Below are 22,485 nucleotides of genomic sequence, written 5' to 3'. Positions count from 1 at the left end.
ATGGCTCACAAAGTGGTCTTTGTGTAAGCTAGAGGCATGTTCCTGTTTGTTTGGTGTCACTAATGAGCGCTGCTGCACGATGGAATATCATGCTCACATTTTCTCATATTAATGTTTCTGAGGAACCCTCTTTCTGCAGTGGGTCTGTGCATGCACGTATTACTTAGGCACACTGATTCTGATTCATATTCACAAAACTACACACACACGTGCTCTTATGTCTTGTAATTGTTCCGAATGCACACAAACAGGCGCAAAAATGATCCAGAAAGTGGCAGACTGTATTGTGGGTCCACATAGGAGCACACTTGCAGGATCCACACATTGCACTCAAAACATCACACCACAAATCTGCTTCTCAGGAATGTCTCAACACACACTAAAGAGCACTGTTAATAATAATAAAATGTTTACCCCAAGATGTCTTAAGCTACTTTCTTAATCAGCTATAGATTATAATACCCCACCTCCCACTTCATCTCCTAATCCTCACTGTATGTTCACATGTACGAATCTGAGTAGCTTTTGTTTTTAAGCGAGGTTACAAACTTTTACCAGTAAAAAAAAAATTGAAAAAATTAAAAAGTGTATTTTTATTTTGTTTCATAACTTCTTGTTGGCTCGTGTGCAAAGATTTCCTCACCGTGCGTGGGTCTAACGGTGTGTTTCATTGTTTACTTTTTATGACTTACCAGAAATAGCTAATTACTTTGCATCAATCAAGAGTAAAATTGCCTCTGAGTATGCCATCACCCCTAGCAACTAAGACATCTCTTCTCTAGTGCTGTTATGAGGTGTCTATTCCTGCCTGCTGTTAAATTTAAAAGGGGATGTTTTGAGCTGTCATATACTCTGCTTGTACAAAATAACATTGGCTGAATAGAAAGGTAGGTGTTCTCATGCTTGAAGCAGTCTGTGAAATTATCTAATCTCTTCCCCCCCTTGTCTCTCAGCGTTAGTTTGATCTGTTACATTGTTTTGTAGATCTTTGATATCTTTGTTTTATCATCTCTATGCTGGTGGGACCTGCAGTGGCACAAACAAAGAGAGGCAGGCTTAGGCTAGTCTCAGTTGGCTCAGTTAAATACAGCATATGTTTTGATACTAAGTGTTGATTATCTACAGACAAGAGTACTACATGACTTCTGTTAGTAATTACATGCTATCTAAAAGATAACTATAGCTTCATTGTCTGAAAAATGAAGCCATTGTAAAAGAGCTTTTAAACTTGCATTCAAAACAGACAGCGGGCCTATTTGCTTAAATGCTAGTTTCAGGAGATTTCAAATAAAACAAGGTTTCATTTTGTAAATTAAGAGTCAGACTAACAGCTTTTCAGTCTCAAGTAGTTAGTTTTTCTCAGTTTTGCACTCACATTTACGTGCCCATTACTCCTGGTTTCAAAACACCAGCAGTGCCACAGTGAAAATAATGAGTTGTGAGTATCACAATGAGATTTCACTAATTAATGGGTAATCTTATGGTGGCTGTGTCCATGTTTTATATATAATCTATGTAGGAACACTATAAAATGACAGAAAAATGGAATACAATGAAATGAAAAAATGTAACTTTGCTTGTTTTGAAATATAGGGCTCATTTTTTGTGCTGTGCAACAATATAAAACAAAATGGACAGTTTAACGATTCTTTTAACATCAGTGTGAGTATTTCCAACTGACGACACTAACGCCTGTAGCTTAAAGAAAAATATTGCTCATCCTTGCTTAAATTAGAGCTGAGCTTCATAACAGGTTGCTGTATTGTGGGTTTGTTTGTCTTTGTTTCATAATGTGCCAAATGTTTTCAGCAGGTGGCAGTTTAAGACCCAGACTCTGTTTTACAGAGCTGTGCTTCTACATGTAGAATGCGGTTTGCATAGGCCCTCCTTTAATAAGATGTCTATATGATGATATATAGCTGCATATATTGTTCAGCATTAATGGTGCCTTCACAAATGTGTATTTTACCCATGCCACATGCACTAATGCACTTCCACAGATCGAGCCGTATGATATCACTATTCTTTAGTCAGTATGATGTGGTGTGTGTGATTTCCAAAAATCCCAAATTCAAATTTTCAGTGATAAAATCTGTTTTTAATCTGCAGTATTAAGTCACGGTACTGCTATACATTCCAAATAATAAGAGTTTAGGGAATTTATGATTTTCAGAGACTTTTCAGTGTGCACCTCGGGCTCTGCTCTGGATTTTAATTTCACAAGCTTTCATCTTGCAGTCATGGCCAGATATCAGGTTTTCTATAAGCAACTCTGTTCTCCCATAGCAAATTAAAGCCATCCAATGGCACCAATTTGGTTCTTATAGACTTACACATATGCAGAATTGGGTGGTGCCTCTTAAGCACCAGATTTGGAGAATGACCTGTTCAGGAAATGATTTTTAGCATGGGAATCTTTGAAGAATGAAGTGAAATTTAAGGACTTGTTTCCCCCCTACTTTGAAGGTTGTGGTCCCCTTCAGAGCAAAAATAAGTGACAAATGATGGACACAGCAAGCTGATGCACTGTAGTAAACTCTTTACCTCAGAAGACTCTTTAACCTCCTAAGATCCGAGCTCTTCTACGGCATGCATTTTTAATTTCTCTTTGATATTTGGGCAAAGAATTACCAGATTTTTTTTTTTTTGCCTTATTTTTGTTTTTATGAAAAATTAGAGCCACATATGAGGATATTTGTTTAAAATCTTGATAGAACAGTAGCAGTATAATGTCTTCATAAGTGGAAATAAGGCCCTTGTAGAGCAAAATTGAGTATTTTGGTCTAAATAACCCAAAATGTGATGTCCAGGTTAATACAGGGAGAAACTCCTGTCCAAGTGTTTGGTTTCTGCAGGATTTTCTGACTTGTGTATAGTTGTGAAGGACTGTTCTCATAACAAGCCTTTTCAGAAAACACACGATAAGCTCTCATTCAGTGCATCTGGACTCACAAGGACACTGTGAGGCTCTTTACGAGTTCCCCCTCATGGATAACTTCTGTATGCGTTCTTGTAGCATTTTGTGTCCATAACAATCTGAAACTATGGGTGACACAGTGGCCAGAAATGAGCATACTTCTGGAATCTTTCCTCACACGGCTCTGACATGTCATAGTAGTAGTAGTATTGTTGCTTTTCAGTGTTTGCCTTCCTTCTTCACCAGAAGAAGAAACTGCTATATAACCCTGTGCTTGTGTATGTAGTAATTCATTTTTTTTGCCCCTGCTGCTTTTCCCTCAGAGAGTACTCCGATGCTAAGCTTTTCTTCGTGCTGAAGAGCGTCCTGTTTTGTACATCCTTGTATTATTTCTCATTCAGAGCCCCACTGCAAACCCCCACCACCCCACACACCCACACACAGCCCCCCACATCCCACTGCCCCGGTGCTGTAAGCCTGTGTCTCACTCATCACACACTCAGCTGCAAACAGATGCTTTGCGCCCTCCACGCTCAGCAGACGACAGTGTGTTCAACTTTGCAAAGATGACACCATTAGCTGGCTGCTGCGACTGTGCTCAATCTGACTATGTTCGGAGGTGTTGCGGCATTTGAGAACATCTGTTCCTGCGAGCCGTTAATGGTTAATGCGTGCCGTTTGATTCGGGTAAATTTGCTGGGGAAATTTTTTGCCTCTTTGCTCCGTGCCTGAAGTTTCTCCCTCTCCTTTCCTTTTAGGTGTGGAAACATTAGCGGCTTTTGTTTACATGATTGTGGGTAAGAGATGTATGCTGTGGGCGTAGCAGAAACCCAGACAGGGCATGAAGACACAGACGGAGAGGGAGGTAAATAGAGAAGGAATGAGGAGGAATTCACAGCAAAGAGAGCGAGAGAGGGAGGGAGAGAGAAAACGAGGGGAGGGATATTGATAGAGAGAGAGAGAAAAGAGAGAGGAAGAGAGGGGGAGCTTTTGAACTCTCAGTGGCTGTCAGGATTTTCGGCTCCTCTGCACGCTCTCTCCTCCCTCGCTCAGCTCTGCCTCTCTGCACTGCAAACACAGACTCGCACACGCACTGCGCGAGATCCAGCGGATGGACTCTCTTACACACACCAGGCGTGTGGAGTAGCGCTGAAGACGGGCAAAGCACACAGCGCCATACATGGAGCAAACTTTAACGCTCAACTCCGTAAGTCACAAAAATCCTGCCACGCGTGCTTTTTTTTGCCCATTTGGTGATGGCACCTTCATCTTTCACACTAGGGATGTCTTGGCTGCCACACTGTTACTTCTTCTTTGGGCTCTTTGTAGCTCCTGTTGTAGCTTTCTGAGCAGCATACAGTGGTTAGCTTGTGTGGTCTGTCAGAGGAATGTTTTGACCAGTGCCAGCTGAGACTCCCATGTGCTGTGTGACACACACTACACTGCTGTATGCAGGAAAATGTGGCATTGCGTCTAGATCAGGATGCACGACGACTTTAAATTAGATGTCGTACTGAAAGAGTTTTGTTAAGTGACCCGGAGGCTTGTTATTGTAAACTGCATGGGGCCTTTTCAATGAAGCGCGCTCTGTTGCACTTGCCCCGAGAAATGACCCTTTCCGCAGCGAGTCGGCAGCACCGGGAGAAGTTCGATTAGCTGAAGCGACGTTGAGATCCGGCGTCGTCGCTGTCGGATGGTATTAAATCGGCAGTGAATTCTCTGTAGCTTTTTATTCTGAGGGAGTCATCTAACAACCACAGTTTAGTCTGAACTTGAAATGGTTGCCTGTGGTTTTACCTTGCCCTTATTTGCTTTGTGCAGGCATGTCTTCGTGTTTGATTCACCAGCCATCTCTATAACATATCTTTCCTAACACATTTCACAACTACTTTCTTTGGTAATGTGGAATCATACATGAAACTAAGCTTTAATGACTAGTGATTTAGTCATAGATGCCATACTTCATTATGTAAATTTGTGCCCTATTTTTTTGGTTATTATTTTTTAATGCGGATGTTGGGACTTGAGAAGATGAGCAGGTATCGAATCTTCCTGTGAATTAGCAGTAGTGTAAGGAGAACACGACACACTTTTATGTCTCTGACATCACATGGCCAGCTCTGTTAGAGTGGGTGGACAGCTGTGCTCACGATATTTGTCCTTAGGCCACACACACACACACACACACACACACACACACACACACACACACACACACACACACACACACACACAAAGCCAGCAAACAAAAATGGTGCATTAACACAATAAAAGTTATTTTGCTGTCCAGCTGCTCTGTGTTGGAATATGCAGCGGCCTTTAACCAGCTGAACAGATGTGGCTGCGGTTGCTGACTTTGCTGTTTGACCCAACTGTAACCACGGAAAATACCCGCTGCCTCACCATCTCTAAATGCAGGCGTACTGCTGCTCCACTCTTGGCTGTTGTCATACCAACATCACTTAGCGACATTTGAGACTATGGGAGTTTTAAAAAATTGTTTTTTTAGTTAACCACACAGCCCTTCATCAATGCCTGTTGATTTTGTATGCGTGAATCAGAACGCTCTGAAGCTCATACATTCCCCTCTCTCTGTTTACCTCGCTCACTATTACTATTATTATACTTATCTGCTTCACTGAAAAGGAACCTACTGCCAAGGGTGTGGAGGTTATTCAATGAGGAACGACTCTAGAGCTGCCAGACTTTTTTTAACCTCCTTGGTAACAGTTGAAACATGTCTGGTGTACAGTGGACTGCTCGTTGTGTTCAGCTTTTTACCTCTCGCATGAAGCTCAGATAATGCCGGGGCATGTTTACTTCCCGTATGAGACGTTGAGCAAGGCTGCAGACAGGCTTGGAAAGTTAATATTGTTGGCATCTTTTTGGCCTTGTGTTGGCGCAAGATGATGCAGAACCAGGCCAAGGTCTTGTCAATATTACACTGTGGGAGTCATAAACATGGCCCACTGGTGAAGCCTAAACACTGACTTTACCTCTTAAACATTTTTTTAACATCATCTTTCTCTGGTCAACATCAAATGTGGTATTTCCAAAGCCTGGTTATTGCCTGATCTTGTTATTTTTGGCTGTGTAAAATACCACTTATTACTCAGTTTGCAACCTACATGTGTTAGGATGTTTCAAAGAAAAGGTTAGCCAAATTATGTAGTGCTAGATCATTCTCATATGGTGTAGTAAAGTTGACTTACTGTACCCTTTCTCAGTGTTTTCCTTTTTAAAATGTGTATATTGTTGCAGTGGTGGATGCCCAAGTTAAATATGGCCAGAGTATTGAATAATTAGGTCAGGGTACATACAAGTAACCTCGGTGAGTCAAAAGCTCAGGCTTCAGGCCTCTATAAAATGCCCAGTTTGAGAAAGTTTTTCAACTCTTGGCTCTCACTGATGTCACAGAGAGGGGAAAATCCCTAATATAGTCATCTTCAGAGCACAGCTTTTCTAGTTAGGAGGGGCAGCCAATCAGAAGAAAGTCTTCCAATGATGTCTGCATCAAGGCCCAGTATAATATAAATAAGGATTATTTTGAACTGGCAGTCATGCAAAGCTGCTCCAGTAGATGCTGCAGTTAAATGATGATGGTGATTGTTTTTATAGGTCACCTTTAAACAGAAGCTGACTGATTGTTTTCAAAACAGAAATAACTGTCTGACCTATTTGTAATTTTACATTGTGAGCTTTACCATACATCCTTACAATCTACAGGACATCTTAGGCCTGAGTGATAAACATTGGACCAACTTGCCTTCACTTCTTTCCCATTTCACTAAAGTGGCTTTGGGTTCCCAGCATGACCAAAGGGATTAGACAGAGGGGTTTAAGGTCAGTAGGACTTAAAGAGGAAGTAAAGAATTATGCTACTTCTTGTATTCTGCAACATATGGCCTTGTTACATTTCCAGATGGCAAATAGTATTAGTATAATCTTATCGTCATAAAACAAATGTAGCCATACACCCAGACTTTTCAGAAAACTTTAAAAAAAATTTCGTTTGGTAAAAAACTGAAGGGACTGTGAGCTAATTATAGGTGTCTGGTTTCAGGTTGGAAAGTCCATTTCTGGTGGTTTTTCTTTCTTTCTTTCTTTTTGTGGAAAAGAAAGGGAGCAGCAGGAGGGTGTGGTCGCGTCTTATGTGGTTTACTCACCTCCAGCCCTCCAGGCTCATGTGTACACAGCCCTTTCACTGTGATAATAAACTGCTGTGGGAAAGGTCCTGATCACTGGTTTTGGTTGCCTTCTCTGAAGTTGTTCTGTTTTTGTGGAGTTCAGCTGTGAATTGTAAATCGAAAGGCTTCTCATTTGTTGCTTATTTTGTATGCGGCCCTGCTTTAACACTGTGTTACTTTACAACAAATAGAGTTGAAGTCATGTTTTCATGTATGCTTTTAGGCTTGGTGGTCAGACCATTTTCACACATGATGGCAACCTGTGTAATTAATTTTATTACATTTTCATCATTACACAGTAGCTCTGAATATGAGAATGCAATGTCATGCATGGAACTGTATTTATCTCGAGTATAAGCCAGTTGATGATCTAATGGTTAAGAATAAAACAGGTCATTGCTTTCATTGCAATTGTGTGTCTGTTTGGTTTAAAGGCCTCGTGTCTAAATCAAACAGTAATTTCAGTAGTGAGAACTGATCTGACAACACAATTCTGACCATCCAATGAGTAAAGCAAAAGCAAAGCAGTAGAGTAAACACATCAATTTATAGGAATGCTAGAAGTACCTTTCAGCTTTTTAAAAAATAGCAACAAGCGCACAAGCACACGAGTCGCACCACACAAATCATACAAATGCCAGTTTAATCCAGACAGAAGCAGAGCTTTACCCATCTGCTCTGACTAACCTGTAATTATTGAGGAACAGGCAATAGATTACTGCTGATCATTGGGATTAAGAGATGAAAGGCAGCGTACTGACGGTCTCTTCCATGTAAATCACTCATACAAGTCTTTGAAGAGATAATTTGTTTACTAAATGGAAACTAAGTGGACCCTTCATGTGGCTAATAGCCAAAGGCCAGACATGTGACATTTCAGCAGCATTATACTGTTATGGATTGTTATCTGTTTAAATAAGAAATCGTTTCACTTAAACTTCCCAGAGGTCAGTAGCACAATGGAAATGTTGGCTTCCTACTCACGCTGGAGGATGAAGTGATCTTTGTATGCATGAATAACACAACAAGCTTAGATCAAAATTTCTAAATGACATTTACAGTATCTTCAGCAAGTTTTTTTTCCATGTATGTTTTTGTTTTGTGTTTTAATCTAAATTATTTCTGTGGAATAAGCAGATGGCGAGATGAGATAACAGTCTTGATCAAAAAGACGATGCTTTTATTCTTTTCCACTCCTCTGTCAGTATAATGGAATAATTACACATTAACAGAGACCTTTTGCTGTAATGGTTTTGCCAAGTTTATATCTAGAAATAGTGGGGAGGAAAACCAAAAAACATTTTATTTTTGTCAAATTCAAATGCTGAATGGTTTGAGCAGTGTTTTTTAGCGATGTCACATGCCTTCTAACGTCATGCAAGAATCAACAAGTTTCAAAACTGTCACTGTAAAATCAAAACTAACCAAGAACATGTGAAGCTCAGTTGGATCACCAGTCCAGCCTTCATTTCTGGGCCTATTATGGCAAACAGCATTACTCAACAGTGCATGACATTAAGTCACAAATATGACTGTTTGCTCTGTACAAGTCCTCAAATATCTTCTTCTCCGAAGGGTCTGAGTGTGGTTTCACAATCCTTGAACCACAGACATAACAGCGATACCAGATCTTACGAGACGGTCATTGTGTTCGTGTTTTTCCCATTCCTGCCCCTTTTGCATCACATAACCATGCTGACCTCATCAGATCCTCGCTAATTTGATAGGACGGCCTTGCAGATTTGTCGTGACAAATAAGATTATCACAGTAAAAACATTGGATCCTCTAAAAATCAAACACAGTGTTGCCTGTCAGGAGTTTCATAATTTTCCAAATCAGTCCCTTTCCTTGTCTCCCTACACTCCTTGCATGTTTGGAAAAGAGATGTGTCTTCCCTCTTATCAGCTGCCGCACCCTCAACCTCCCTCCCTCAAAAGGAAGTTGCCTTCATGCAAGGCGCTTTCTGATGTTATTTTCAGGGAATAGTTTGTCGGCAGCCACAGATAGCAGGCCTAGATTATTTTCCGTCTTGGGTCAGGATTGGTTGTTTGAGAACTTACCATGCAATTAGTCTTGTGACAAGCAGCACTTATTGCTGTTGTAAAGCCTGTCTAGAAATCTTTCGTGTGTTGATTGAATTAAGTAGAGGCTCAGCACTCACACAAAACCTATTCACTTTGTGGCAGCAGACGGCTTCTTCAGCTGTGAATGCTGAAGCAAAGAACAGAAAAAAGCTCTTTCTCAAGGCATTTTAACATGCTTTGCTCTTGTTGTGTGCTGAGACGTGCTCACCTGGACGCAGAAGGTTTTCCGCCCGAGGGAGGTCAAAGGGCAGGAGTAGACTTAAAGGGCTGAGGAGGGCTGTTCTGTGTCCTTTGTGACAGGAGCTATGGATGACTCAGCTCTGCACCAAAAATAGCTTCTAATTACTGCATGACAGATTTTATCCTTGCTTTAAAATAGAGTCCCACTTATATTGTTTTTTTTCATGCCACTGCTGATTTCTAGGGAGCAAAAAAGTTCCTGATATCTCTCTATGTGCAGATATTCTTGTACTCTTATACTGTATTTGCTCTCACGACAATGAGAGAATCTGGTGGCTCTGTTAAGTTCTTGTCCACTTAGATGAAAATGCAAAATGAGTGATCAACTTCATCCTATGTTGAAACATTGTGGTCTCTTCTAGAACCATAATGATATATTGACATGCCAATATAGTGGTCGATATTAGCCGTTTTGTAATATGTGTAATTGTTGTCTGTTGTGGTTGTATTGAGAGTGTCCATGTGAGGATAGATAAATGACGACTGCAGAACAAATCTACCTATGGGTACAAAAAAGGAACCTGAAACTGTTTGGCGATAGATGGGTATCTGTATTTATGATGGACAAATTCTAAAGTTAAAAATGTAAAAAAAAAGAGATGGGAGACGCAGCCTTTAACCAGATTATGAGTATTGACATTCCATTTGTACACCAGAGAACACTCTATGGCTTGCTGTAATAACAAAGCAAGATTATGTTTAGACCATATTATAAGGATTCCTAACTAGCTACACATACCAAATGTTTAAATCGGATTTTGTATTTGTTAAGTAGTTTGTTGTTTGGGGTTTCACTTGCCCAATAATGTACATTTATTTAAGAAGAATGGAAGTTCATACATTTCAGTCAAATAAGGCAACAACTAGGGCAGCCTCATGTCACACCATAAATTTCTAGGTAATATAAAAATCTCATATCATGACATCAATGATAAATCAATGTCACGCATTTATGTTTGCTAGTGCCCACAACAATGAGACAAGCCCAGACATGTCTGAGAATGAGAGGCCTTTGTCAGCCTCCGGTGACAATTTAGGACTGAAAAAAAGGCAGCTTAAATAACCTTAAATAATAAACTATACTCTGCAAAAAGTAAACTGTAAAATGTTTTCACCAGCTGAGTCAAAAACACAATGTCGACTCAAATCCGGCTATGAAGGCACATGATGAGGAGAGATGCTAGTAGCTGGTGATGTTACTCAAATGTTCAGTATTTGTTTTTGTTTGTAAATGTCATATGTCATCATTTCTTTGAGACATTGCAATCTAATGTCCCACTGCTAGTAACGATGAATGAGGGAAGGCGCTATAAGCATTATTTATACTGGCTAGCAAAGGTTGACTCACTTAGTTTATGGTTTCAATCGCTACTTTTAAGATTTCCTGAATACAGAATGAAACTTATAGTTTTGGGTGATTTTATGTTATCCAGCACTTGCTTGGTTTAAAACAGCAGCCAGAATACCAAACTCAAGACATTAAAAAAAAGTCCGATAAACCATTTTCACGCTGCCTACGTCCATATTATACAGTTTCTAGTTCTATCCTTCCAAAAACAAACAAAAAATAAGAGTAAATTTAAAGTAAGATGAACTGACAAAGAGTTGTAAAAACAATGCCAGAACACTTCATACAGATGGCACTTTTATGTTGGTTTCTAAATTCATCGAACAGCTCTGCAGGATAAAATGTGTAATACCACAATTTTTACATTATGTTTTGTAAAACTAAAGAGCAAGCACAAATGCTGACATCAGTAAGATAGACAAACCCTCTCCAGCTGACATATCAGCGTGGCTTTACATGAAAGCGTACACATTGAGCCTTTTAGTTCTGCGCTACAGTGTAAAGTACAAGAAGGTACTTTCATCTGCTCTGTTATTTCCCGTGGGGTTACCATAGCGGATGGATCCGCATATTTGATTTGGCTCAGTTTTTTACACCAGATGCCCTTCCTGACGAAAGCCTTCCATTTATCCGGATTTGGGACCGACACAAGGACACAAGGACTACACTAGCTTGTGATATCCTGAGGTTGGGTTTTGTGTCCCCACCATCATGGCACTGAAGTATACAGAGAGATTATTGTGCTCAAAACTTACAGCCCAAATCTTAGTTGTTTGAGACGTTCCTGGAGCTATGTCAGCCCAGTCTAAAATCATAACAATTTTCACCTGTGAGCGGCTTGTCTTATACATCTCCCTTTTTTCTTTAAATTTCTGGATAAAAGCAAGCTCTAGTAAACAGATTTATTAAATTACGGGCAGACACTGTTGCAAGATTTATTTATTTTTTGTGCAGAATCCTTTCAAAAGATCCAGTCTAAAGCACAGTTTGTTTGTTTCTTTGGGAAGTGTGAAGTGCACACCAGATGATGTAAGGCTTTGTTCAGACCAGTAAATGTAGTTCCCACATTCACTTCAGGAAGACAACTTCATTAATGCAGAGGGCTTTACGTAGCAAGCTCTGGCAGGAAAAAAAGGACCATATTTACAAAAAACTTAACTAAATGACATTACGTGTAAGTGTTTTGCTACAACTTACAGCGAGAGGGTGTTTCTCTTAGATAAATGAAGAGATAAATGAAGGTGCGAATTCCTTGTGGATTAGTTTGGAGCAAATTGGTAGGTCTTGGAGGCATGCACTGCGTGGGTGTTTTTCTGCTGCATCGGTTCACAGTACCAGGTGCTAAAAGCCTGGGTGAAACGGGATATAAATTGTAGGGTTTGTGATTAAATAAATTCACTCTAAGCCTGTTAAGGCAGTGACTGCTTTGAAACAACAACTCAACAAATGGATACACAGATTTTCCGGGATTTGCACTTTAAACACAATGAAACGCAGGATTGATAATAACATACCAGCTTGGTGTGTGTGGCACTGAATGGGGTAAATGGGGTAGTTTCATTTGCATTTGAGTTAATAAACGCAGCTGAAGATGTGCATGATCTCAAAGCAGATTCATCAACATGTGCTGCTTTTTATTTCCTGCCTCAAGATGCCTGAAGAAGATTTAAAATGCAGAAGAAGGAGCTTTTTGCACAGCATAAAGCAGCTATGGGCAACAGGTACTGCTATGTTGTTGTTGTTTTTTCTCGTAGCAGACTGTCACATTGAGTAGGTTTGCTTTAGTCTGAACATCTACTAAGACGGCCTTAAGCTCCCTGTCTGACAGCATGTCAAACCTGAGTTTGACTACTTCTGAAACTTTTAAAAAAAAACCATGCCGGGTGTGTGCAGGTTAAAACGCACAACTCAGGTTTTGATACTACAGGAAGTGATATATGTGTATATATGTGAGAGCCTGCAAGGAGAAACTGTCCAAAGATGTGCATTCTAGTGTATTTGAAACAATACTTGGCAATTTCTTTCCCTCATTTCTATTTGTTTTTAAATGTATTTACATACATGAGCGCACACCCACTCCAGATAGCCACAAGAATGCCACTACCACCCCTAACCCCACCCCCAAATAATCAGCACAGCCATTCAAATGAGATGTTTAACTTCCAAAGCGATCGAGCATGCGGAGATTTAATAAATAGGAGAAATCTACCATGCAAACCAAGCTATTAATTTTGCTGAAATGAGTGGATGAGATACAGTGTCTATTAAGTCCGACGAATGCTTGGTCATTTGCCACAGGAAAACCTCAGAATGAGCAACCCCTGCTTTAAGAATAATAGCGGGTCTAAAAACAGTCGACATGTTGATTGTAGAGATTTGCCAGTTATGTGGAGGCACAGTGTTGCAGCAGAGCAGAGAGGAGTGATGCCAGATTTGAAAGGGGAAAAAAAAATCTTTTTCTGGTACATGAGCTTTAATAGCCAGCAGAAAAACGCCAGTTGACACGGCTGCCATTTGGAGTTTAAGAATAGCGCTCTGTGACAGCGGATAATGAAGCTCAGGATTTGACTTGTGGACTACAAACTTTTATTTTGATTAAACAAAATTCATATGGTCTCAATTTTAGCTGACTGGGTCATTCTTGTCTCTCTCTCTCTCTTTTTTTTTTTCTTGAGTGAATTGAGAGAGGGAGCGAGAGGGAGCGAGAGGGAGTAGTGCCCCAGCTGGAAACAAAAGAGGGGGGAAGGCCGGTGTGGTTTTCACATAGCGAGCGCGCGTTTTTGCAAGGGGAATAAAAGGGGGTTAATTCATCTGATTCCTTCATGCCACTGTGGCAGAGGCTGTATGTATTGTCAAGCGGGTTGCCGTAGCAACAGCTGCAGAGTAAGGAAATCTTTCTTTCCTCTTTTTGCACCCCCCCCCCCCCCCCCCCCCCCACACACACACCTTCTTTCTCTCGCTTTCTCTCTCTCTCCCTCCCTCCAGTACCTTGTCAGATTTCTTCCTCATCCTCCCTCCCTTATTCCCTCTTCCCAACTTGTACAAACATGCTTTGCAAAGTTTTGGGTGGGGAATGTTCAGGTATGCGTTCACACACACACACACACATATTTTGTCTGCGTGCCGCTGGTGTTGCAGACTAGGGAACAATGAGTCTCAAAAAGAGACTTTCCTTCAAGAGGACTTGGAACTTCAACACTGTAAGTAAACAGTGGCTTGCCGGCTGAATCTCCTCTTCCTCTCCTCTTCCTCTCCTGTGTGAAATGAGGAGACTACTTGTGTTCACTCAGCTGTTTTTGTCATTAATCTCCCTCTTTGTCGCTCTTCTCACTCTCTCAGTCAGAACAGCTGTTTGAAGCGGCAGGGACTTGTCGGCTGTTTTGTTTTGTGGAGTGCTGGAATCGGCCATTATTTGTGTTAAAGTTTAGACCAGGCTTTTTGTACAGAAGTGTGAGGGATTTCTGGAAAGGCAACGTCTCGACCTAACTTTTTGAGGGCAGAGACGTGCCTAAACAAGCTCAAAAGATAAAAGAAGTCACTTTTTAAACATGTGAAACACACTCTGTGAGAGGTGATAGCGAGTGTGATTAACTAGGTGTTAATGGAGTTGGTCCTTCAACCATTTCACACTGATAAAAGTTTCAGTTGTGGTAGATCACAAACAAAGATCTGTCGGTGTGATCCTCTACGTTCCTTCAGCATGTGGTGTCTTGAGATGCCAGACTGTATGGCTGTACCCGAGTAAAGCTGAAAGAGTGGTTTCCAGCTGGAGAGCCAGATCGTGCTTTGTTTAGAGCCAGCAAGCTCGCCATGACTTCAGTTGTGATATTGGCCATTTGGTTGACAGACTTGCAGCTTTTTAGGGGAATTCCATTTGGGAAATGGGGTATTTTCACTTTTGACTCTATAAAAGGGATCAAAGAGGGCCTGCAGTGCTACTGCGCCACCCACAGTGCTCTTGCTTGTCACCAGAGGTGTCAACAGAGGAAGGAGGTGTTACTGACTAGAGGTGCCAGGGTCATCACTTTGGCCTCATTGTTAGAGACTTGTGGGCAAGGAAGCAATAATGAGTTGGAAAAACACAACACACTGACATGTGTGCTTGTGTGTGGTCTAACTCCAGCAGCAGATATCATTTTGGCTTCTTATCTTGCCAACTTTTAGAAGTACACATTTGTACATGTGTCTTTGTATTTGACAAAAAGCTTTTAGATAATAAGTTAGTTTATTCATGTATGGAACCACTTCTGCAGAAATCATTATATTTAAAAAGAGGAACAAGCTGAACAGCCACATATTTGGTGAACCCATGGATGAGATTACAACTCCACTGAAGAGATTGAGAAAAAATATCTTTCAATCGTGTTATACATAGTTGCATAGTCTGCCCACCAGAGAACACTCTGCACCTTCCCTGTTAAAAGAATGCTGCAAAAACCCATGATCTGAGGTGAGTTGAGCAGAGAGTGTATATAAGTAATCAGCTAAACATCCAAATTTTGGGAAAATCCTTTGATGTTTCAAGTGTCTGAAAGAAAAACAAATATCAGCCAGTATATAGCAGTTTTAAACCACCAAATATCGGTATGTGTCTTAAAAATTCTATATCAGTCAGGCTCTAGATGACATGAAAATTGATGACATGAGCTTCCGAGTCTGTAAAATGAGACCAGTGCAAACCTTCATAAGTTCTAATGGCCAGCAGGGGGGTGACTCTTCAGCTTGCAATAAGAAGTGCAGTTGTATAAAAATTGGAAATACATGTGTGGAAAAATGACACAATTGCTTGCATATGTGTAACATCAGTAAGCACTTTCCTGAACAGTTTATGTTGTCAATAATTAGTTGCCACTCATAGCACATTAACACTAAGCTGTATCAAGTAAAGTGCACTCCTATTTACAATAAAACTGAGCGTAAAGCAGAGTATGCTGTAGGGTGGAACTGCTGTGTGATTAAAAGGGGTAGGAAAGTAAATTGACAGGGACCCATTTATGTCTTTGTTATACTTTAAGTGACCACAAGTCCGATTTGGTCTGTTTGGGTCCGAGTGACACAAACTTCGTCATCACACTGTGAGCCTGAGGTTCCTGTGGATGTCCGTTTGACCACGTGGACTTTACATTACAATGCTTCGACCTCAAAGACTTATAATAAGTATGACTAATCAGGTTGTGGTGTCTGTTCGTGCCGGCAACAGCGTATAATCAAGACTTAACATAGAGGCATGCATGCAAAAATAATTGCTATCTCGGTTTAAAGTTCGCTGTCTGGGACCTTTCGACCTCGTGAGCCACAGCTAACCCCCAAATCACCGATGTAAGAACTGCGTAAAGAACAGAGAGTCCTTCGACTTCTCAGTGAGTTACTCTCCTCCTCGCTCGTCACATCCGGTTTTCAGACGATCAAAATGTGGCTAAATGTTCAACTTTGCTGATGAACGTTTGGTGGTTGAAGGTGGTTATGGCACAGTGATGCAGTCTGTGTATTTTTGGGACGATCGCATAGACAAAACAAGACATTTGAACCCACTGCCTTGGGCCTTGGAAACGTCTTTATTTTGATAACTCTCTGTTCCATTTCAAAATATGACATGAATTTTAATTAAATTGGATAATAATTTATCATGTGGCTGTTAGTCGGATAAGATCAAATAATTAGGGTTTTGCAACATTTGAGTTTATTTGGGTGCTTTAAGACATTTAAGACTTTTCTGTCACTAGGATAAATCTGTCATGATTGTGGTTGGAACCAGGAGATTGCAACAAATGTCACAAGCGAGTGATTTATCGCTGCTCTCCCACTTTTTGTGTAATTTCTGCTCTTGCACAACATGGATAGTTATCTAATTTGTCATCCATATAGATGTGAGTATTGAAGCACCGAGAATAGCTAAAATGCTCTTTTCAGTATTTAACCTTTTGTTTGGTCCAAACCAAAATTCACGTCACAGTTTTTTTGGGGGGGTTTTCCCACCTTTTTTTCTTAAACTGGACTCCAGCTGTGGTGCACTATATATTTAAGGTTTGAGGTTTAGCTGTTTTTAGACCCATAGGAACAGACAGATGGAGTGGGTGTTCTCTCTTTTCTCTCTTTCTTCTGTTTTGGCTTCACGTTGGTCCTCATCCTACCCACCCATGATTACTGTACACATGCGAGCCACCACAGAAGGGGTGGCTTTTTTGGGTGTTGACGATATAGGGGTTGGACTCAGCAGCAGCAGAGTTGTAAAGAAGGCTGTGATGGACAATTAGTGGTTTAGCGGTCTATGTCTGATAGAGCTTTTACATGTGGTCATTCCCAAAATGGAAACAAGCCGTCACGTCGGTGAGCATGACCGATCCCCCTAGTCTTTGTGCATAAAGTGAATAGGCTGCCATCTGAGGTTGTGCTGAAGCTGACTGATTTAAAGCTCCTAATTGAAAAATAAGAGTTTATATAATGAGTAAAATCAGAGCGGGGGGACAAAAACAGTCGATGTTCATTGTTTTCGTTGTTTATGTCATTCCTCTTATGATATTACAGCTCCACAATACAGAATTACGTGAGTGTACCAAAGCACAAAGTCTATTTGCTGCTGAAACCAAAGCTGGAGCGTGGCAATGAGAGCCTTGTTTAGTCGTATTTATCAGCTCTGAGTATTCACACTTTGAAGTGGCAGCTCAGAAAACACTCCTCTGGAAATAGTGCCTCCTTTTCAGATGAATCCTCCAACGCACACTTTTTTTCCTTCTTTTTTTGGAGTTTTCTTGGACAAAGCCCTAAGATTCTGCCTCTCATATCCTCCCCTGCATGTAAATATATATTTATGCTGTGGCTCTCCAGTTTGCACGTTAAATCTTTCTTTATTAGTGGGGTTTACACAAGCCTAACGCTGAGGCAGTGATTTTAAATTGAAGTATTGCCAAGTTAATATTCACTTATCCATGTTAAGCTCAGACATGGGTGGTGTTTTTATTGAGCCTTATTCTCTGGCTGTAATTACACTCCAATTAGGGCTCTGAGTACAAATGATTTCCATTGTGAATTAATCCACATATTATTTATCCCAATCAATTCATCTTGCTTTGTCTCAGCTGAAAATGTGAAGATAGTCAGTCAAACCAGTAATCAGCTGGGGATTCCTAATGATAATTTCTCTCAGTCTGCTTTCAGTGTATGGGTTAATTCCTGCAGCTCTACATAAACTTCTAAAAAGACGTCCGTGCCCAGTAGGGGAGCTCATGTCATTTGCCTTTCTTAGGGACATCTACACATGCATAAAACTGCAACTCTCCGAATTAACAAGTGAAAAGCTCATCGTTAACTAGTCTGCCTTGATGACTCCTGATCCTGTGACTTCAGTTAGCAGGAATGCGCACGTTAGTTCAGAGCTGTGGGTGGGGTACCAGTGTGGAGGTGTGAACAGCTGTCCATGGTACGGGTCGAGAGCCACCCACATAAAGTAATTGTGTAAGCCCCCCCAAGGTCCAACCCTTTCCAAGCAGCACACTCAGTTTTACTTACAAACCAGGAGGACACACAGCTCACAGGGATGCCTGAATGGACAGTGCTACCAGCACAGCATTCAGCCTCTTGTGTCTGCGCAGGAGGTCACGAGGGCAACTCCTCACTCATGTCTCTCTTTGTTCTCTTCCAGTCTGCTGCTTCATCAGATGGTGGTAAGTGCAACTCTTTTTTTTTTTTATGAGAGTGTGGAGAGGAATTCAATCTGTGTGCTTATGAATATTTACAATCTTAAAACTGAAGTCTTTTCAGCATTCATCGTTTGGTTCATTTTTGTTGCTTTTTTATTTCTCATTTTATATTCCGCCCTCAACACAGAACTTTGTAGCTGCTCAATAAAGTGACCTAATAAAAAGTCTTTTAGCAAGCATGATGTATTCGCTGTAGGCAGCATGCCTCGTTAACAAATGTTGTTTACCCAGCGTGGTTGGGTTGCTTTCATGGCTAAGCTTGGATGCTGTCTGGTCTTCCCTTTCATAGCAGTTTTAACAGCGCTTGCTAACAGGCTGACCGAGGCTGTGTTGAGGAGTGCAGCTCCGCTTCTTTCACAGTTGATGTGGATCAGACATGCACGGCTGTTTGCTTTCTAAAGCTGTCTCATTAGCTGAGCAGCCAACAGTGTAGTAAACATAGGCCCTCAGTCCTAATACAATAAGCCAAGTCCAAACAAATAGCTTGTCAGAAAACCTCAAACCAGGACTAATTTGACCGTACTGTTAAAAGAAATATGTTTACTCATAATTTATGGAAAACTAGTCTAATTTTAATTGGACATCTACTTTAACTAGGATGTGGTGTAGGCTTGGAAGGTCATACAGAGGCCACCTTATGTTTCTTTCCATTTGAAATGGGAATTTCCGAGTTCCCAGTCAGAATTTTTAATGGGAGCAACAGCCTCAAGTGGGACTTCCAACTCAGAAAGTCATACCTCCATTCCAGACACCTAGGAACCCATGAGTGACACCACTCCCCAGTTAGCTTGTTCCAGTTGTAATGTAATGTTAAAAAAAAAGAAAAAGGAAAAAAAAACATTTGTTTTGGTTCTTAGCACCACAGAGCCTGGTATTGCTAACAATACAGCACAGTACTTTTTGTGTGCTTAAAAACAGCACGTCCTTGGATAGAGACTTTTCAGTGGTCTGTATATGGCAAATTTAGTGAGTCACAAATACACAACAGTGGCAGAAAGGATTAAAGGTTTTACGGGTTTACTACTGTTTACATTCACTGCTACTATCTTAGATTGTTAGCTAGCCGTGGGTGGTGCTGCCCTGACTTAACAAATTCAGGCGGTGTTCCACATTCAGATTCCAACTGAGAACTTCCAGCTTATTTTGGAACGACCCATCAGAGCGGCACCATTGAGCCCGACTTAACAATCCAAGATGGCGGCTGTGCTTTTAAACATTGGTAAAGCAGTTTGTGCTGCTGTACTATTTGTACGTTTGCAGTCAGTGCTACCACTGTTGTGTATTTGTGACTCGACAAATAAGCTACATGCAGACTGACCTGTGAAAGCACAGTTTTTAAGTGCAACAAAAAAAAAAGTACTGCATGGTTTTGCTAGAAGTGTTCCACCTCGCCAAGGAGCAAAATAAATCCTCGGTTTTCCGACACATTCCAGCTACTGGAATGTGCTCAACTTGGGAGTGATGTCACTACCCGAGGTAAATAGAACGCAGCCTTACTCACAGTCAGTGATGTCATCTGCTATTTAGAGTTCTTTTATTTTGTTTGCAGATCTAGCCCACTCATGCAGGTGGATTGGCAAGATAAAGATATGCAGTACTACACCTTACTTGCCCCTGCTACCATTCCTTTCTGAAATGTAAAAACAACCGCTTAATTTCAGTTGCCTGCGCCAGCGAATTGACTTTCCACAGAATGACAACCGTGTATGTGTAACCAATTTGGCTGAGACCCTTTTTGTTCTTTTTGTTTTTACTGTGCGCTCCTCACTCGATCTGCTCACAGCTCTAAAGTGGCCATCTGCCGCCATGATAGCAGGTACTGTGTAGGCTGAGGCCACCACTTTAGCTTTGTACCAGCTCCTGTATTGTCACCCACACTTCCCTGTGGCCTTCCCTGTAATCAGCTGTGTCGCCTTTCTTTCCTCCTTTTTATCCTCTGCACTCTCTTTCTGCTGCTCCCTCGTGCAATGTGAGCAACCTCTGCTGTGTCTTTGTGCACTTCTTGCCTTTCTAGTCTAAAAAGCTTTAGGGTAAATTTTCCCCTCTCTAACAGGATCATTAATTTTCTGACAAATTGTGTGTTCTTTCCTTTATTTTAGATTTGCTTCAACTAAAGGAAAGGAAATTATTGAACAGGTTGTGAGAATTTTGAGTGGACTGCATGAATAGCATTAGCACGAGCGCCAGATGTGATTGATGTACCTACCTTTGGAAATTTCTGATTAACGAGGATCTCATTTCCATTTGCCATGGATTTAATTGCAGTCCAACTGTAGCTTTTGTTCTCAAAAACATTCAGTGAAGTTAAAACTGCTCAAAGGAAGTAAAACATACAAAACACCACTGTTATATTTAGAAAGGGTGAGAGGCCACCGTGGAGAATCTAGATCTGGTACCCACCCTTTAGCATCAGCGCTCTCTAACCTTTGCACTGCACTCTCCTGTCTCGCAGACTATAGTGGGATCCAGCTGCAGAGCTGCTGCAGCCAGAGCAGCCTGAACAGTAATGGCAGCCTTCCAGGAGCAGGCAGCAACCGAGGGGCTCCAGAGCAGCGTGTGGCCAGCTGGTCCTCCTGCTTTGAGCGTCTCCTCCAGGATCCCGTGGGTGTGCGCTACTTCTCGGTAAGCTTGGAGAAAGAATCCTTTCGGAGGTTATCAAGAGTGTTATTAAGGGGTTTGCTGAAAGCTTCTCTGTGCTTTAGATTTGAGTCACTGATGTAGATCAAAGTCCTGTAATTCCAGATGTTACTTTTGGAGACTAATGAGCAAAAAAGGAAAGAATATTTTGAATACTTGAGGCATTATTTAATATTTCTGAGATTAATAGAAACTAGCTCCAACTGCAACACGGACAGACGTGTTAGCAAACACTTCCAAATTATCTCTCTGCCAGTTTATTTTAGTTCTGTACTTGTTCAACTGATGACTAATATGCATCCATTTTAGCTCAATTCTGAGCTCCACTGTCTTCAGAGGGAAATATTTACATCCAGATGTACTATTAATATTAGTATTAAAGAGTTGATATAGTGTAAAAAAAAAAAAAGCTGTAGTGTGATATATGAATGAATTCTTTTCCGTCTGGTTAAAGTGAAGAGCCATTTACCAACACTAAACCCTGGTGAGTGAGTGAGTGAGTGAGTGAGTGAGTGAGTTTATTGTCATGTACCATTTCCTCCCACATAAAAGATGTGCTTTTGAATTTAGCCCACAACACCTTCAGAAAGCTCAACATTAAGTTCTTCCATCCCAGAACCACCTCCCTCCTCACCTTCCCTCAGTACTGATCAGAGCTGCGCTCGCCTACACCATCCTGCGCCTACACTTACACCAATCTTGTTACATTACACCCAGTAATATCTGCCCGCTCGACTGGTCTCAACAGCAGCAGAACTGGAAAGATGAGAATGTGATCACCAGTTGAGATTACATAGACAGAGGAAAAAAAAAACCCCTCTTTTACTGTGTGTTTCCACAGGAATTTCTCAAGAAAGAGTTCAGCGAGGAGAATATCTTGTTCTGGCAGGCCTGTGAATACTTCAGTCATGTCCCTGCAACAGATAAAAAGCAGGTAAGCTACAGTGTGCAGCTGCAGATCCTGTGACAGTTTTGTTTGGGGGCCCACTGTGAATTGTTGGATTATCCCCTTTAACCAAGGGTCATACTAAAAAATATGAAGTGTTTAAGACCTGAGTTTTCTTTTTTTCTGTAAATCATTTGTCACACAATTAAAATAAGTATTATTTATTTATTCTCTTTTAGCTTGACAGTCTAGCATACTTTAAAGCACACTGCTAATTTCCTATAACGTATGTGGAGCTTTTATTTTGAATGGTAAATGGCCTGTATTTGTATAGCGCTTTTACTAGTCCCTAAGGACCTCAAAGCGCTTTACACATCCAGTCATCCACCCATTCACACGCTGGTGATGGCAAGCTACATTGTAGCCACAGCCACCCTGGGGCTACCGGACGCTGGCGCCACCGGGCCCTCTGATCACCACCAGTAGGC

General features: G+C 41.1%; 1 protein-coding gene across 2 annotated transcripts in view; it reads left to right on the top strand.

The window, feature by feature from the left end:
* The window catches only part of rgs12a (regulator of G protein signaling 12a), a 45,190-nt gene that overhangs the window by 5,118 nt on the left and 17,587 nt on the right, over window positions 1-22,485 (top strand). For both annotated transcript variants that reach the window (XM_086282424.1, XM_086282433.1), the window contains exons 4-6: window positions 18,417-18,438; window positions 20,927-21,096; window positions 21,953-22,045. In XM_086282424.1, the coding sequence (XP_086138550.1) occupies window positions 18,417-18,438; window positions 20,927-21,096; window positions 21,953-22,045 (285 nt within the window). The remainder of the gene's footprint in view (window positions 1-18,416; window positions 18,439-20,926; window positions 21,097-21,952; window positions 22,046-22,485) is intronic.

Source organism: Aulonocara sp. 'chitande type north' Nkhata Bay, linkage group LG3 (genome assembly GCF_057382095.1).
Source record: "Aulonocara sp. 'chitande type north' Nkhata Bay isolate Kocher_YH1m ecotype deep benthic linkage group LG3, A_spYH_male_GT1.1, whole genome shotgun sequence".
Lineage (NCBI taxonomy): Eukaryota > Metazoa > Chordata > Actinopteri > Cichliformes > Cichlidae > Aulonocara > Aulonocara sp. 'chitande type north' Nkhata Bay.
This window is presented reverse-complemented; position numbering and strand designations above follow the sequence as displayed.